The sequence below is a fragment of the Phyllopteryx taeniolatus genome, chromosome 1, assembly GCF_024500385.1.
Source record: "Phyllopteryx taeniolatus isolate TA_2022b chromosome 1, UOR_Ptae_1.2, whole genome shotgun sequence".
In the NCBI taxonomy this organism is placed as follows: domain Eukaryota; kingdom Metazoa; phylum Chordata; class Actinopteri; order Syngnathiformes; family Syngnathidae; genus Phyllopteryx; species Phyllopteryx taeniolatus.
The window spans coordinates 11,200,765-11,219,446 of NC_084502.1; the positions used below are offsets into that span (position 1 = coordinate 11,200,765).

Below are 18,682 nucleotides of genomic sequence, written 5' to 3' on the forward strand. Positions count from 1 at the left end.
AGTGATGCGCTTCCATCTGAAATCTTTACTCCTGTTACAAAAATTGTCTGCGTCATTTGCATGGCTTTCTCTTGTAAGAAATGTGAATTCCGGTGAACATGAATAATCCGTGAGTGAGGGCAGCCGGCGCCCCTTTGTAACTTCTAATTGACATTATCGATTTCATACGATGACCATCTATTTTTGTCCCAGCTATTACTGGGAGTGTTCAGACAGACCGAGGGCTGCTGTGTCACAGTGAGCTACGACCCCTCATAAGAAATGACATGCAGTATAGCTCCGAGTGTAACTGATCCTCCTCGTTGGCCTTGCTTCACTCAGTAGACTGGGAAGACCGAGGCCACGGTTCCTGACAGACCAAGAAGTGACACAAGTTGATGTGACAATAAAGCGTTTACATATTGTGCAGAAATAATAATGATAATAATAATAATACAGGTTGTCTCAATAGTCACTATACACTTCATTTTAACAAAGCTGATTTTTTTTTAAGTCGTTCTTTGTAGAGGATAAAGAATATATGCGACGCTGTTTGTGTTCAAATGTCTGTTGCTTGAAGGGTTATAATACTCACACATGGATGCTAATAGTTTCATATGGCATTTCCCATTATGTGTGTGTGTGTGTGTGCATTAGCATTAAGCTAGCGGGCTAATGGCTAAGCTAAGTGGTTGTTTAAATACACGATGTGTAATTCGCTTTGTTTTATGTTCAGTTTGACAATAAACTTCAACTTGGAGTGGCAATAAACGGCTTGAAGACTTTTTGGAAAAATTGCTCACTAATGCTATCTGAAAAACCGCCGCTTGCTGTGAAATGAGACGTGTCACTGCCACCATACAGCGCTCGTATCTCAAGTTTGCGCTCGCAAGTCAAAGCCAAAAAAAACGCCCAAACAACGGCTCGTGTCTAGAAAAACTTGGAAGTCAGGTGAATCATACGTCAGGGCACCACTGTACTATATTATATAATTTGATGGGTTGTGGGTAAATAAACTGAGAGATTTCTTCCTCTCAGGTTCTTTTGAGTTGATGGTGATATAGTTCAAACATTTCGCATCCTCGCTCACATTTAGAATTCAGTTACTTGGTCCCCTGCTGACTTATGTCATATTCAAGTCTTAAAATGTCATCGTTCACATATTATGGCTCGCCAAAATGTGACATTGATGAAAGTGACTATGCTCTTGACTAGCAAGTTTCAGGCATGCGTGCCAGACTTGCGACACCACGCCATCTCGAAGTGAACATTTGGACATGCTTTCAACTCAAAGGCTGATCATGGGCCCATCATGATAGATTTATGATCTACTTTCTGTTCCTGAGAGCCAACTTTATCCACTTGATCTTGTTGTGTGAGGCCAACATTGACAGGGTTATCAAATTCTCAGACTTATGAGGTTGCCATACACCAGCATCTGAAACTCAAGCGAGGCAGGAGATCAACTGTTGCTGCTTTGGATAATTGAGATGTAATTGCACGTCCAGATGTAATACCAAGTGTGTTCGAAAATGACCTTGGATTTGGCAAAACGGGTCAACAACTCGGATAAATGGCGGAGACCGGGACAAAGCACCCGTAGGAACTTTAAACCTCCACACTGTCTTTTGTTTTACACAAGAGGTCTTCAAGAGCTACCCAAGATGAACATATCTGATGTTTAGGCTTTGTTCATTTTTACATATATCATAACATATTTGTATGAATGATAATTAATTCATTGGAACTCCTTCTGGTGCGTGTGACTTGGCCACCAGAGGGCAATATAATGCAGTCATAAAGACACAAATGAAGAAGAACTACTACGACTCAGTAAACTGCAGCAATATTAGTTATTTTATGAAGAAAAAGTGAAGAAAAGTATAAAGAAATGTTTCCTGCATGTATTGTTGTATTGTCACTCTACACGTGTTAATGCACCATTTGTGTTCAAAGGTCAACTGTTGATGCTATTCGTTAGCCTGTGTAAGGCGTTTTGCATTGTCCATTAGCGATAAGATAGCGGAAGGCTAAGTCGTGTGTTTGTTCTAAATACACAACGTGTATCTCATGTAACTCTTGTCATGTTTAGTTTGAGAATAACTTCGACCGTGAGTGGCATTTACCATGTTGAAGCGTCTTTTTTTTTATTTTTTATTTTTTTTTTAGAAATTGTTCACTATCAGCCAAACTGCTGCTTGTTGTGGAGTTGTCAGTTGAGTTCACTGCCAGCATACAGCACTCGCATCTCAAATTTTTATTTGCAAGTCAAGGCAAAAATTCAGCTGAACGACGGCTCAAAATCGGATATGAAGGAACCTCTCTGTCGTTCCAATTCAGGATTCAACTGTCCTGAATATGTTGCCATTGTTATCTCATCCCAAATAATAATCGATCATTTATTGTTAATGACGAGCCCCTTGTGCTTATTTTGTTTTGGATGCAAACATGATGATGTTCTTACTTCTGTCGACTGTTCAGTTGTCTCTTCTAGGCCAGATTTACAGCAAAACCTTCATCGTGTTTGTGTCGAGCACACATGGACACACTCCTGGGCGACAGTCGCGTATCATGGGTCTCTTGATACCCTGCGGGGAAATTCATCTGCCGCTAAAAAGAGAGCAGTACATAACTGGCAGGGAGATGGACAGAGATCCATTTTTCAGCCCTGTTTTCTGATGCGGTGAAAGGAGAATTTACAGGCTGATGGCATAGTGGGACTCAGACAGTCCAGTTGCTTACTCAGGAAAATACAAGACATGCAGACCACTAAGTGAATATATCATACTTGTACAATTCCAAAAGGGAATATGATTTTGTTATTTATTATGGTTGTTGTTTTTAAGTTTTTAACACAAATGCTGCTTTTTAATGTTTAGTTTACATCATTTAGTTACAACCCCAATTCCAATGAAGTTGGGACGTTGTGTTAAACAGAATACAATGATTTGCAAATCATGTGCAACCTATATTTAATTGAATACACTACAAAGACAAGATATTTAATCTTCAAACTGATCAACTTAATTGTTTTTAGCAACTAATCATTATCTTAGAATTTTATGGCTGCAACACGTTCCAAAAAAGCTGGGACAGGGTCATGTTTACCACTGTGTTACATCACCTTTTCTTTTAACAACATTCAGTAAACGTTTGGGAACTGATGACACTAATTGTTGAAGCTTTGTAGGTGGAATTCTTTCCCATTCTCAGCTTCACCTGTTCAACGGTCCGGGGTCTCCAAAACATGCATGAATTGGAGACTCTAAATTACCCGTAGGTGTGAATGTGAGTGTGAATGGTTGTTTGTTTGTATGTGCCCTGCGATTGGCTGGCAACCAGTTCAGGGTGTACCCCGCCTCCTGCCCGATGATAGCTGGGATAGGCTCCAGCACGCCTGCGACCCTAGTGAGCAGAAACGGCTCAGAAAATGGATGGATGGATGATTTGCAAATCATTGTATTCTGTTTTTATTTATGTTTAACACAACATCCCAACTCCATTGGAATTGGGGTTGTATATTAGAGTCCAAATATTTGAAACAGTATGATGTAGTGCCGTTCTGCGCCACTACAAACTCCAACCACAATCGTAAACATTTTGTTACTCACCTCTGACAGTCAAAACTGAACATTACCACCGATGGCAGATTTTTCGATATGTTCTCTTTGAAACATCTCTCTAACATTTGGATACTTATCAGATTGTTATTGCTAATTACTATACTGGCATTTTAACTTTTAACAAAGTTTGATTGAGTAAGGGTTAAAATTAATGCAAAATTTTCCCAAAAACACAAATATCCCTGTTTTGTGAGTAGTGTAATTCTAAATATTTTAAATGAAGTCAACAAAGAATCGAGACTATAACAGAAAATATTTTATTTCAAGCTGAAGTGCAGAAAAATGTCCAGTAAAACAGACACATTTGTAAAGCAATATATAAGACACAGCATGTTAGCTGCTCCAAGTCCATTCATGATACATGAATGATACTAATATTTATGATGGGGACCACTTGGACCTCAAGTGGACGTCAAGCATTTGTCAGTGGCTACGTTGCAATAGTCCCAACAACAAAAACAGCTACAATCAAGAAAACAGACAGCCTATGCGGTTGAAAATTCCCATGAGTTTTGCAACCCTATGTGTTTTGTCAGAGTTTGGACAATATGTCCGTTTTGCTTCTATCAGAGATTCCATTCATGGCGCCTTAAGTGGAAAACTGTCAGCAAATTGGTCCGTGAGAAGCTTTGTTTATTCTCCCAGATATACACAACTGGATTCAGAACTAACCCTTTGATTTGGGTCATCCATTGTCTTTGACTCCATGCGTGCTGTCTCACACCTTCCATTTAAAACGGAAACAAATCCATTAGAATTCTGTCCACGATGGGCGGTGGGGGGACCAGATCTTCTAATTTAAGGTAGAAGATGCGCTGGAGGCCTTGAGTGCACAGTGTCCTGAGCTCGGGCAGCTTCCCGAGCAGACTGGACAAATAGTTGGCCCGTGAGGAGGGACAGCCCGACACGTGATCTTTCAGGCTGCTGATGAGCTGATTCTGCAAATCTTCCACATGTTTTGGCTCCTGGAGACCATATCGTTCTGAGAAGAAAACAAACAAACAAACATAAATATTTCAAAGAACAGTGCTGTAAACAACCCTGTCAAATTTGAATGACAAAAAAATAAATAAAAACGAATCAAGTACATAAAATGACGGTTCAAAATCAATCTGCTCTGTCCGCGCTCAAATGCCGTGGGCGTGTCCACTGAATGCGCTGACATCACACCCTAATCAACTGTCAATCAAATACCACACATCTCTCTTTATGCTGACACATAACCACATATTTGAGCCGGGAAAATATATCCACTTGCAGGCGTGTCAAACTCATGTCACAGGCCACGTTGTAGTTACAATTTCCATCAGAGGGCCATTATGACTGTGTCTCTTTGCTGTCCATGAGGTTGTGTTATATTTTTCTCAAACACCTGTTCTGTCAATCCTCTTGTTGCATAACTCTCTTGTACGGTGCCCAGCAGTGAAACCAGAGACCTCATAAGAACGGTTGCCCTGGCAAATTGAAGGTCTGCACCCACCCCACATCCCCCAAACCCCTTTCCCTTTTGAAGGCGTCAGTGCGTTAGAGGCTCCTACCTGTGATAATGACTAGCGCCGTGAGGCAGGAGAAGGAGGAGATGTCGAGTTTAATGCGATGGAGGCTTCCAGAAAACTCCAAGATGGAGTCGATCCAGTCCCCAAAGCCTCTGACGCACTGACTCTTGTGAAGCACTTTCCCATTGCAGAAGACCAGCTTGTTTGTTTCTGGGTTTGACCTTGGAAACAACAACAACAAATACGTTCAAGTCTCAAGTTCTTATATATATATATATATATATATATATATATATATATAGTGGGAAGGGGGAATTCCCATGCTGAAGGCAACCCCCCCAAAAAATCTGAAAAACTGAAATAGTCAAAAAAACGTTTCACGCTGTATCTCCACAATTGAGTACTATAAAGTTCTTTCTTTGCATATTTCCAGTAATGATCTTTAAACATGTATAATGCATTTGGAAATAAATCTCTGAATTCACTTTATAGGGTCTTTAATTAAGCAGCCAAAAGGTCGGTGGCTCACCGGTATGCAAGACGCAGGATGAAGAGTTCGACAAAAGCAGACTCCAGAAGCAGCTCTTGATCTGGTGAGCAGAAGTCTGAGAAACCCGGGATGCTCTTGGCCCACTTGCTGATGACCTCCATGGAGGCCGTGAGCAGGTCGTACAAATCTTGGACGTCACTAGCGTCCTCTTTCTGGTCTGCGCGGACATCCGTTTCTTCGTACTAGAATCACAGACGTTGGAGATGTTCAAAAAGATGCCCCGTGTGAGCGTAAGAAAGCAAATAACGTGTTATTACTTTGGAATAATTCAGTTGTTCATTGCTGGGGTTTGAGTCGATCTGAGCCCTCACTAGCGACGCGATCATGCTCACTGGAGACACTGCGGGCGACGCTTCCTGGACTACTTTAGGCTTGGAGGGCAAGCGACCTCTGCGGCCCTTCAAGTTGTCTGTCCTCACAACTGGAAGTAGGGAGAGAAACGTCATGTCAAAACATTAGGCACTCCATCACGATGTAATCTCGATCCAATAGACGTTTTCACCAACACGTCACGGGTGGTCAAATCTCAAGCATTCTCATAGTAAACAAACCCTTAAATGACAATTTGACATTTGACAATGGCTTGAATCATCATTTTAGTCTTCTTCTCTGGCACCGGAGTGCGACATTTACTTTACATGAGTTTACATTTCAGCAGGCTAAATTAAGTCAAAAATAGACTTGGATTAAAAAATTCAGACATAGCTAACATAATCATTGAATGATAGGCTAATTGACTTTTCTGTTTTTCAGAATAATAGCACGGATGTGCTCTTTGACGTGGCCGTCTACTAGCAGGCTCGATATTTGCCACGGAAAAATTGGCATTGTCACCTTTGTGAAGGCAAAACATTTTATACAGCAGTTATACATTAGACGCGTATTTCGATGGGTAAACACACAAGCTCCACATTGAACTTTACCTTCCTTCACCATTCCTACAGCCATACACTTCTGGAAACGGCAGAACTGGCAGCGATTCCTCCTCCTCTTGTCCACAGGACAGTCCTTGTTGGCCAGGCAAACATACTTGCAAGTCTTCTGTACTGTCCGCTAGCCAATAAAAAGAAACATTTGTCTAAATGAAACTGCGAGCGGCAATCAACGGGCTGGTACTCCATGGGATTTATTGCATTGAAAGGTTTCTGCCAATAGGGTGCACAATATTGAAAATTCAAAATGTTCACAATTTAACGTCACCTTATCTGTCTATTGCAGTGTTTCCCAACGTTCATTGAGTCAAGGCACATATTTTTACGTCGGCAAAGCTTCACGGCACAGCGCCCAAAAAGAAAGTCACAAAACGGTTTGTGTCCCGAAAAGCTTGTATCTCAAGTCACCGTTGTAATCAAATATTTACAAAAATGTGAGCAGTGTAGTCACTTTTCTAAGATATGTAATTACCTTGAAAAAGCCTTTGCATCCCTCGCAGGTGCGAACCCCGTAGTGTTGGCAGGAGGCGCTGTCCCCGCAGACGGCGCAAGAGCCCTCGTTCCGCCGCTGGCTTTTTAGTTTGAGTGGTAACCTCCCCTCCAAGTGGTCAGCGCCATCTGGGCCACACGCCGGCTCCACGGCGAGTGCGGGGAAGGCGAGCGAGGACGTGTCAGCGAGAGCGCTGTGGTGATGTTGTCCCAAAGGAGACGTATCCTCCACGGTCCCTGAACCAAATGTGAAGAACGATGGCTCATGCGGTACAGAGATGTCCTCAGCCACCCAGTATCCTGGACTGGGTGAGTAAGAGTTCCAGGCGGCAGCGTGCTGACTTTGGAAGCCGGGGGTCGAAGGAGTCGAGAGCGATGCGGAGCTGGCGAAATGCTTGGAGCCACAAGGAGAGAAAGCCTCATCCGGGTAAGTGAACATGAAGGTGCTGGGGTAGCAGCCGTAAACCTGGAGGTCATCCAGCTTGAACTGGCACGAGTAGGCGTCACAGTCGCCCGCCTGAGTGCCCGCCACTGAGCCGATGCTTGGCAGGGACTGGGCACACAGGTGGTCCCACGGGGTGTCCAAATCCACCGGCAGCCTGGAGAACAAGTCCGAGCTCTGAGGCTCCAAGTTACCCAAATTGTTGTTGAAGGAACCGTGTATGCAAGTCATGGCTACAAGACTGAGAAAAGACAATGACAAATGTTAGAACGTTGTTTGACTCAACAACAAAAGAAGGAAGTGGAGCGAGAGAGAGGGACAGAGGGATTTGAACCAGTCCTTCTGTATGTGTGCCACTGCTCAACGGACAAACTAACGACTGTTAGAAAACTGCAGTTGTTTGTTTCAATTAAAACGTGCTTGCAGCCAATGCGAGTGACGTCATGCACGCCCTCATAACTGGTCATTGGTCAGCAGGGACTTCAAACATGTTGCTCAATGCCAATATGAAGGCAGCTCTTAGTGTAATCTTTCATGAGAGAAGAATATTTCTTTATTATTATTATTGTTTGTTTAATGCCTGGATCGGACTACAGGACAAATTTCGCCTCTCCCGATGGCAGACTACTGCCATAAAACCCTGCTGTGTCTCAGTCATAACACTGGCCACACTAAACGACATATATTACGATATCACCTTATCCTGTCTTCTACAAACATTGTCAACTCAAGCTGTCAGGGGGAGGCGGGATCGGAAAATGTGTCAACGCTACCGGATTAAACAGTTACCATAGCGCCAGCAACAACAGTCGCCGAAGAAGAGCCGCTAGTTTTGAATATATATATATATATTTTTTTTTAAAACGTGTGTGCTGTTATCCCCGCGTGCTCCGGAGAGGACGGTTTGGGCTGTCGATTCTTCAAGGAGCGTTTGAGGTAATTGCGAAGATACTTTTAATACAGCTAGCAAGCACGCAACATATGTTGCTAGTCACATTATGTACGTAGCTAGCTAGCTAGGTAGGGACGCTGCTGCCATTAAGTTCACCGGTTTTCCTTCAATTGTGTTGTGCCACTCATCCCTCTTTCCCTTCGCCAGATATCCCCGAAAATCGAACATGCTAGCCTTTTAATTTTGACATCATGGGGCGTGTTTAGTTGTTCCCGCCAAAATATGTCGGCGGCGAGCTGGACAATCAGCTGCGATAGCAAATCGGGCAGTTAACGGGGCTAAAAATCTTGTCTGATCCAGGAATTAGGTATTTTGTTCCATGTCACTTGTTCAAGTCTTATCTACTCATTAGGTTTTCGTCTCCAGCCCTGCTCGTTGTTCCAACCAATCAGCTCCCTCCAGGCACTCATGTCATGCCCAGGTGTGCCTTGTTGAAATTTGTTTGTATTTTGTTCCCTGTTTTTGTTTTTTTTTCAGTTTTTTTTCAGTCTGTGTTGAGTCATTGTCATCATGTTTCCTATAGTGTTTTGTTTCCTTGTGTTTATTTGCTACTTTAAATCTTACTTGTTGGAGGCACTTTGTTAATGTAGTATTTTGATTCTACTACTACAACTTTTCCTTGAAAACAGATGCGTACTTGCAACTTGTTGCTTTGTCAAAACTTTTTTTTTTGTTTTTTTTTAAGCCTCCATGGACGATGACGTGACTATCACATAGCCGATCGCGTTTGGATCTCGATTGCTCGATTGAGATCTTGGGGTCGTATAAGCGACATGAAGGAACGTGAACCACTCAAAACTGATGACGACGCAACAGATTCGGAGAAGCAAGATATTCCCCATCCCTTGCCTTTTTAAATTGTTTGTCGCTGGCTACAAGAATAATAGGTGGCGTATGCATTGTTTCTTGTGCTATTATAAATCAGTTCACGTTCGCAAAACAGCACATTTTGATAGCAGGACCATTGATTTGTGTTTCTTAAAAAAAGGCTTTTTATTTTATTTTTATTTTCTGTTGTGCCAAGTAATCGCAATTGGTATTGTCATATATATATATATATATATATATATATATTTTAAAAAAAACTTTTACTTCAGTACGTCTCAAATTATGTACTTTATAATTTGACTTATCAGTACGTCAGGTATCTGTACTTCTGCAGCGTGACTACATTGCTACGGCTGACTGCTAGCCCGAGTATTAAATATGACAGATAAAGCATTGCCATTACCGCTTCTTACCGTAACAGAGTGCTCTCCGGCAAAAGCAACACTTTGTCATCGTCCGCGTTCTTCCAACTGAACAATTCCCGCCCGCTCGTACAGGTTTTATCACATGGTGGGGTGGGGTGGGGGCCTCGGGGAGACTCCGTGACGTCACCGACACTTTCCATAGAAGGCAGGGGGAGGTGGGCGGAGCCACGTCCGGACTCTGCCCAATCACAGCGTGCCTTCCGGAGAATAGCCCTGCAAATGACGCATTACGGGATTCCGTTGACGCGCGTATAGAACAACCGCAGTATTATGGAAGCATAACCCACGCGCGCGCGCGCGCGCACACACACACACACTACGATGATGAAAACGTGATAGTGATGAATAGAGTCTATATTGAGAGCAGGAAGACAGTCACTCACCCACTTGCCTCTTGACACCGCACATGGTAAAACCTCCCCTCCAAAAAAAACAGGAAGTCACAAGCATGCATGTTTTTTCTAAGGACTATATTTGGCTGTTTCTATGATTTTGCATCTGAAAAGAAGAAGAAAAGCAGCAGTAGCAGCACGGGCACATTATTAGAGGTGCCCCGTTTCCTCTCAAGATTTACACTTTACACATAAATAAAAATGTAGACTACTTACAAAATTGTCGAAATGCGGAGACCTGTAAAGGTTAGGGTGCATTTTTGTGGTTCATTGTGAAAATTCAAAAGCCCAACATCCCTGACTTTTTGCAAGTAGTGTATGTGTTTGGAACTGTAACGCTTACAACACACAATTTTGTATTGCGTCAGCTTGATGTTCGATGTCGATTTTAACGACTACAAACATTTTTGGTTTAGTTAACTCTTTCTGATGGCTGATTCATTGTATTACAGGGAAATATTGCATAACATAAAATTCAATCATTCAATCATCACATCAATCAGAACAAGTTGTCCAGGTCCTGAAGGAGCAAAACAGCCCAAGACCATCACACTACTACCTGGGAAAGTTCCATGCTTTCTCCATGTGAGGATAATGGCTCTCCCTATGGTTCACTGGCATCCTAAAGCTTTAGAAATGGCTTTGTATAACCCTTTCCAGACCGAGAGATGTCAACTGAATATTTTTGAGAGAAAAGCTGTAGTCTAACAAAAATATTGTTTTATTTTAATGGAAAAAAATTATAAGATTACAAGAATAGTCTTTTTTTTTTTTTTTTAAATAGGTTATAGCTTAACAAGAATACAGTTATATTTTAAATGAGAAAAAAAAGTTGTAATCTGATTTGAATCGAGAGAGATATTTTTGAGGAGAAAAACGATACTATTCCAAGAATAAAGTTTTCTAAATCTTAAAAAAAAGTTATAATCACACAAGAATATAACTGTGTATTTTCAAAATAAAAAAAAAAAGCATAAACTCATGAAATTATACTAATATTTTTGGGGGACAAAAGATATAATATTTTGACAATAGAAGGAAGTAGTGTGAAACCATGGGGTATTACTGTGTTTATGTGTATGTATGTATATGTATAGCTACATATGTATATATATATGTATGTACATGCATCTATTTGATTGATTGATTGATTATTGTTGTACAACGTACTATAGGGAGGTTGATTGTAAAACTGAATTGCCCTTCTGGGGCTAATAAAGATATCTGCATCTGAATCTTGTAGGGTTATACTTTTAGATTATGTTTTAAAAAAAAAAATTCAATTCAATAATAATTCAAATTCAACATTTACAAGATGCAGTGACGTGATGTGGGAGGCGGGCCGAAAGTCACGCGTATGCGTGTGTGTGTGTCACTACAGCATCTATGACATCACATGGAGGAACATTGATGAACAGATTAAAATGTGGGTGTGAGAAAAAAAAAGGACGGAAATAACTTTTGCTTGAAGAACATTGAGTGCAGATGTTATCAGGCCAACGCTGGCAAATGATTGACACCGCTTATCAACATCACAACTTCTCCCTCTTGCTGTCACAGTATTATGTCGGCAGTCGCGCAGGAAGTAATGAAGTACCAAAACTTTGTTGCATTAGTAAAGTAGATTTTTTTCATATATCTATGAGGAAAAAGTCACAATCTTACAAGAATGTCATCATATTTTCACGGGAAAAAAGTCGTAATGTTATGAAAATATGGTCATATATCTCGGGAAAAGAGTTGTAATCTTACGAGAATATTGTCGCGTATTTATGAGAAACAAGTTGTAATCTTTAGAATGCAGTCATTTATTTTTTAGAACAAAATTGTAGTCTAACAAGACTATACAAGACGTATCTTTACAAAAAAAAAGGCAAAATCTGTAGTAGTACAATTACTTTATTATATTACTTTAGTAGATTCTCCAGGTATCTGCAATTTACTTGAGTATTTATTTATTTTTGATAACTTTTACCCAGTGGCTTTGAAAACAGATATGTGCACTTTTTACTCCTAATTTTGTCAAAATAGGCTCATTAATTTTTTTTCAACGAGTATGACACGACATAAAAAAAACAACACCTTGTTTGCTTCAAAATGTTTTTAAATCTGATTCTAATGTCAGCGCCTTGAACAGCCACGAACCTCACTGTAAAATGTATATACTGTAACTCACCAACGGACAAATTATCGGCTCTTAGATACCTACAGTTGCCCGTTTACTTTCAAGATTTTTTGGGGTTATTCATAATTGTATTATCATTTTTTTTTTTAGTTTACTTACAGCACTTTGTTACAGCTGCGGCTGTTGTGAAAGTGAAAATAAATTAAGCTGAGTTGAGTAAAAATTTTTTTTAACTTTTAGTCTTAACTACATTTCAGGCCGTACTTTTTAACTTCTACTTGAATAAAGCAGTTGAATCAATACTTCTACATGTACTATTCAATTATTATTATTATTTGGTACACAAGTAACGGTATCTGTACTTCTACTTAAGTACATAGTGTGAGTACTTTTGCCCACTATGTATATAGGAGATGTAGGGGAGGTGTTCAAAGTCTGATATGGCGGCATTCTATCCCTCCAACACACAAGCACGCATCATGTACTTGTTCCATATTATCACATGTGCATGGCGAGAGCGCCGCCCAGCACCTTGCTATTTTTGGATCGAGAAGATGCTTGCCATTGTGGAGAAATCCCTCCGTCCAAACTTGAGGCATTTCTACAGGACACTCTCACATTTGGTTAAACCACACCTAGTAACTAGTCTCATCCCCTGACAACTAGATTTTGGCCTGTTTTACTGCCACTTCTCTCCTCCCACCACCATAAATATGACTTGACATGTACAGTGAAGTTAAACAGCGTTTGCCGTTGGACTTCTGTCCTGTCGGTGTCGGTAGTTTTTTTTTTTTTTTTTTTACATTCCAGACCCCTGTGATAAACAAAAATCCGCAAAGTAGCTGCATACCTTTACCTTGTTATTGATATATATTTGAAAGGTTCGTGCATATAATATCAATACAAAATTTGCATGTGAGGTGCAGGTATTATTGTTGTCCACTTGGGGTCGCCATTCTCGTGTTCCACACTGTAGTATCTGTGACTTTGGATATGTGTGGCTTTAAAAGACAAGTGCCTAGCCTGTTGAGTGACGTGGGTGTCAGCGAATGGGAGTGAAGGGTTCACGGTTGTTGGCTCACTGTTAAATGACTAAGAAGTGTTTGTTTTCTTACGGTTTGTTCAATTAAGCAATTGAAAGTGCACTGGCAATTGTGCCTTTCCTTGACCACCTGTGGAGGGAAGTTGTTCGAACTATCAGTGGCACTTGCATTTGCGTAAGCCAGTTCTGCTTTGCGGTAGACACATTATCACTTTATTTTCTAGTCCTTAAGTGTAAAATCATCACAAACTTTGGACATTCTCTGTCTTTTATGCGCTCTTTCCTCCTGGCTGTCACTTAGTGTTACGTGAATCTGCATTAACATTACTCAGTGTGGAAAAATGTAAATGCCGTGATATAGCGAAAACTCCGTGATATAAAATGACTTACACAGGATTTTAAAATCTGCAATACATTGAGAAAGCAAAAAGTGAACCGCGATATGGCGAGGGACAACTGTATACTAGTTTATTTTTGTTAATTTTAGAAGGCCTGATTGATATTCAGTTTTGCACTTGGTGCTTTATCATATGAAATGTTACGTACTGTAAATCAAGCCCAATATTTTTTTGTAGCTGAATGTGCTCCCTTTTGACATTAGATACCATATATGGGTACAGAAAGTATTCAGACCCCCTTAAAATGTTCACTCTTTTTTATATTGTAGCCATATGCTAAAATCATTTAAGTAAAAATGTTCCCCTCATTAATGTACACACAGCACCCCACATTGACAGGAAAAAAACAGAATTGATGAAATTTTTTGCAGATTTCTTAAATAAGAAAAACTGAAATATCGCACAGCCGTAAGTATTCAGTATTCCTTTGCTCAGTAGTTTTCTCCACACATGCCACTTAGAATTAAGGCCAACAATTTCTATCTTAGTCTCATCAGACCAGATAATCTTATTTCTCACCATCTTGGAGTCCTTCAGGTGTTTTTTTTTTTTTTTTAGCAAACTCCATGCTTGCTTTCATGTGTCTTGCACTGAGGAGAGGCTTCCGTCGGGCCACTCTGCCATAAAGCCCCGACTGGTGAAGGGCTGCAGTGATGGTTGACTTTCAAGAACTTTCTTCCATCTCCTGACTGCATCTCTGGAGCTCCGCCACAGTGATCTTTGGGTTCTTTTTTACTTCTCTCATCAAGGCTCTTCGCCCCCGATTGCTCAAGGAAGGGTTCTGGTCACCCCAAACGTCTTCCATTTAAGGATTATGGAGGCCACTGTGCTCTTAGGAACCTTAAGTGCAGCAGATTTTTTTTTTGTAACCTTAGCCAGATCTGTGCCTTACCACAATTCTGTCTCTGAGCTCCTCAGGCAGTTCCTTTGACCTCACGATTCTCATTTGCTCTGACATGCACTGTGAGCTGTAAGGTCTTCTATAGACAGGGGTGTGGCTTTCCTAATCAAGTCCAATCAGTGTAATCGAACACAGCTGGACTCCAATGAAGGTGTAGAACCATCTCAAGGATGGTCAGAAGAAATGGACAACACCCGAGTTAAATATATGACTGTCACAGCAAAAGGTCTGAATACTTATGGCTGTGTGATATTTCAGTTTTCCTTTTTTTAATAAATCAAGCAAAAATTTCAACAATTACGTTTTTTTTTTCTGTCATCATGGGGTGCTTGTGTGTACATTAATGAGGGAAAAAAATGAACTTAAATGATGTTAACAAATGGCTGCAACATAACAAAGAGTGAAAAATTCAAGGGGTCTGAAAACTTTCCATACCCAGCTCATAATGAATTGATTAGATACGTTTGAATGAACAATAATCATTATTATTGGCAGAAATAGAGGGACCCAATATCAAATTTTGGAGCCATGTGCCAGAGCTCCTCAACTCACTGCAGTACGAGATACAGGCGCCCTCTAGTGGTTGGGAACATTTAGCATCGTAGTTTGCATCAGTTGTACAGGCGAGATCTTGCAAAAAACAAAAGTAATACAATTAATAAATATTGGTGTGAACGGTCTTATGGTTTCTGTTAAATGACCCCTGCAAGTCTTGTGTTTTTTTTTTCCACATTCTTAAATCAAACATTAGGGAACAATTATGGTAATCTGGAAATTGAGTATAGTGTAATAACAGTGAATAGTTGTGGGTTGTATGTTCCCATTCATACAAAATAATGCCTCAATTCCTGTGTTGAGGAAAAACGTGCTTGGTAACGCTTTCTTCTAATTATTATTATTTTTTTGTGTTGTAACTGTTTGATTGTGTACTGTGGTCAAGTTTGGCTTCTTGGACAAAAGTATCATGCCATGTTTTGCATTATTTTGTCGCATTACAGTTTCTACTCCTCCTGAGAAGTAAAAAAAAAAAAAATAATAATAATAATAATCACTGGACTTTGCTGCAATCTAAATTCTGACAGGCTAATTGGGACTGAACTAACAACATTTACTGCAGGCGTAAAACAAAACATAAAAAATACCATATATTCGCTTATGATAACATTTTATAAAAGACACCTTGTATGCATTTTTTTTTCAGATTAGAATTTTTGTACGCTCCAAGTTGGTGGTTTGTAATACTTCGCTACTTCCCACTGCTGTGCTTTACTAATATTACAATAGTAAAATGCTTATGTCATTCATTTTCAGTTGTGGGAAATGTAGAAATTATGTACTTCCTTGCTTTACCTAAGTAGATCATTTTTAAGAATCTATACTTTACTTGAGTATTTAATTTTCTGATGACTTTTTACTTTTCCTCCCTATATTTGAAAACAGATATGTTACTTTACACTCCTTGCTTTGTCATAATAATTTTAATTTTTTTTTTTAACGAACTCCGTGAATGACGATACAATGTAAATAGAGGTAAAACCAACGGTGGTTGAGATTTTGGGGTATTATGTATAATCAACAGTAAAACTTAAATTATTATTATTATTTTTTTTTACTTCTGTACTTAAGTACATTTCAGAATCTGTACTTTTTTCTCTTGAGGAATTGAATCATTACTTCTACTTTTACCAGCCTTTATTTTGATTTTTTTTCCTTTTCCTCACAAGTATCTATCTATATGAGTGTGAGTACTTAAACGTGTGTTAATTTCTTCTGACTTGATGTTCACTAGGAGTTGAAGGCCACTCGGTTATTCTTTGCCACACGGGGGCAAAGTCGAGGCGCCTGCCCCAAACTCTTCCAGACTTCAAGAAGAGCTGAGCCACTGATGGATTTCACAGAAATGGGATAGTCCGCTTCGACGACATCATAAACGCTCACACCTTTTTTTGCATGTTAGAAGAAGTGAGGTTTGAGTGATCCAGTTTAAAATGATGCAAGGCGTTGAGTGGCCCAAGGGTTCTGGAAGGCCGCCTCACAGACAGGTGGTGATTTAAAAATACTCCTGTCGTCACTCGATTGACTTTCTTTTGGGCATTTTGGAAAAAGCTATGGGTTCTTGATTGGTGTAACACGTTTAATCTCTTCTACTGTGATGTTTGTTCTACAAATAACTTTTACAAATAACTAAAAGATGAACTTATATGCCAATTGAAAGGTCACAGAGAAGTTTCGTTAGCGCTTCTAGATAGACATTTTTACCATACAGTCCAATAAAATCATTGATATCCCACATATGAATGGGTAAAATAATAGCGGGGTGTAATTTCAATGTAAAACGTGGCGCTCACAATAAGGAGGTAATCCTCGTTCAGTCTTGTAAAAGTCTATTTTGAATGCTGATGCAGTGTATGTTTCATTCTGGTACATACACGCACATTCAAAGAGTCGTCATATGCTTACAAAAGAGCAACTCATTTGGCTTTTAAACACATCAGGCGCTGGATTGAGAGCTGTGCAAAAGAGTGTAAGCACTTTTTTTTTTTTTTTATTCCCCTTTGAATACTAAACGCTCACAGGCTAACATGATGCTGTGGTTGTTCTCAGTCAGCTTCCGGTATCCATTTTCTGTTTTCTTGTCTCCCACGGAATACACTCAACTCTGTTTAAACCTCCTAAAAGACGCCACAGGCACATACTGAACATAATCGGCACAAACAACTGATAAGCTTCCTATTGGCATTTCCTCATTGCCTTATCAACTTTTATGCGGCAGAATGACGACAAATGCACAGTGAAAACATCGCACTTCACAGTGTTCAACACCACAGCCAAAATGCAACTTTGCAGGATGCCAAAGCTGAAATAAATGCAACTTTGAAGACTCTATTTTCAGGGAAGAATTTCAAACATACATACATGTATCACTGCTCAGAATACAACCTTGTCAAACATGACTCTAAAACAATGTTTTTGTCATTGCACGGGGTCATTCCCAGATGTCAAATACAGCAGAAACAATGGGGCAACCTGGTGCACTCTCCAACAGGTAACACATAATATAGTGTCCCATCTGGCACTAATTCATTTATGAATATGATTTGTATATTGGCTGGATCTCTCTTCTTACCTTGTAATTTTTTTTAACGTAAAATCTCATGTGATACGACATGGAATTTTCGATCTGCGATGTTATGCCGCCGCCCATCTGCGGTTGAAACAAACCTAGTGCACCTGGCCAATGGTCAACCACTTACGAAAACTAGTTGTAGAGCCCCAGACACTGCGCGACACTGCGTCACTGGTGTGCGGCGGGCTCGAGACCTTTGCACAGCACCCTATTTCTCTGCAATCTTTATCATATTGAGATCCTATATAACTGCTCACAGTATACAGTGGCTACGGAACGTATTCAGACCCCTTAACTTTTTCACTCTTTTTATATTATATTGAAATATTAAATATTTTTATATTTATCTTATATTGCAGCCATTTGCTAAAATCATTTAAGTTCATTTTTTTTCGACATTAATGTACACACAGCACCCCATATTGACAGGGAACAAAAAAACGGAATTGTTGAAATTTTTGCAGATTTATTAAAAAAGAACAACTGAAATATCACACAGCCATAAGTATTCAGACCCGTTGCTCAGTATTTAGCAGAAGCACCCTTTTGAGCTAATACAGCCATGAGTCTTTGTGGGAATGATGCAACAAGTTTTTCACACCTGGATTTGGGGATCCTCTGCCATTCCTCCTTGCAGATCCTCTCCAGTTCTGTCAGGTTGGATGGTGAACGTTGGTGGGCAGCCATTTTCAGGTCTTTCCAGAAATGCTCAATTGGGTTTAAGTCAGGGCTCTGGCTGGGCCATTCAAAAACAGTCACGGAGTTGTTCTGAAGCCACTCCTTCGTTATTTTAGCTGTGTGCTTACGGTCATTGTCTTTTTTTGAAAGTGAACCTTCGGCCCAGTCTGAGGTTCTGAGCACTCTAGAGAAGGTTTTCGTCCAGGAAATCCCTATACTTGATCGCATTCACCTTTCCTTCGATTGCAACCGGTCGTCCTGTCCCTGCAGCTGAAAAACACCCCCACAGCATGATGCTGCCAC

General features: G+C 40.2%; 1 protein-coding gene across 1 annotated transcript; it reads right to left on the reverse strand.

The window, feature by feature from the left end:
- Nucleotides 1–3,843: 3,843 nt before the first annotated feature.
- LOC133476933 (probable nuclear hormone receptor HR38) lies at nt 3,844–10,567 on the reverse strand. The gene is made up of 7 exons (XM_061770985.1): nt 9,705–10,567; nt 7,053–7,752; nt 6,572–6,701; nt 5,906–6,069; nt 5,628–5,830; nt 5,141–5,319; nt 3,844–4,584 (listed from the first exon to the last, which is right to left on the reverse strand). The coding sequence occupies exons 1-7, from the start codon at nt 9,854–9,856 to the stop codon at nt 4,334–4,336; spliced, it is 1,779 nt and encodes a 592-aa protein (XP_061626969.1). The 5' UTR covers nt 9,857–10,567; the 3' UTR covers nt 3,844–4,333.
- Nucleotides 10,568–18,682: the final 8,115 nt, after the last annotated feature.

Bases quoted from the DNA above. Each gene is read 5' to 3' on its own strand.
- LOC133476933 (XM_061770985.1), bottom strand. From the start codon at position 9,856: ATGGAAAGTGTCGGTGACGTCACGGAGTCTCCCCGAGGCCCCCACCCC. The intron at 6,070-6,571 runs GTAAAGTTCAAT...CCCTACTTCCAG, and splicing joins TGTAGGAATGGTGAAGGAAG to TTGTGAGGACAGACAACTTG. The intron at 4,585-5,140 runs GTAGGAGCCTCT...TTTTCTTCTCAG, and splicing joins GGCGCTAGTCATTATCACAG to AACGATATGGTCTCCAGGAG.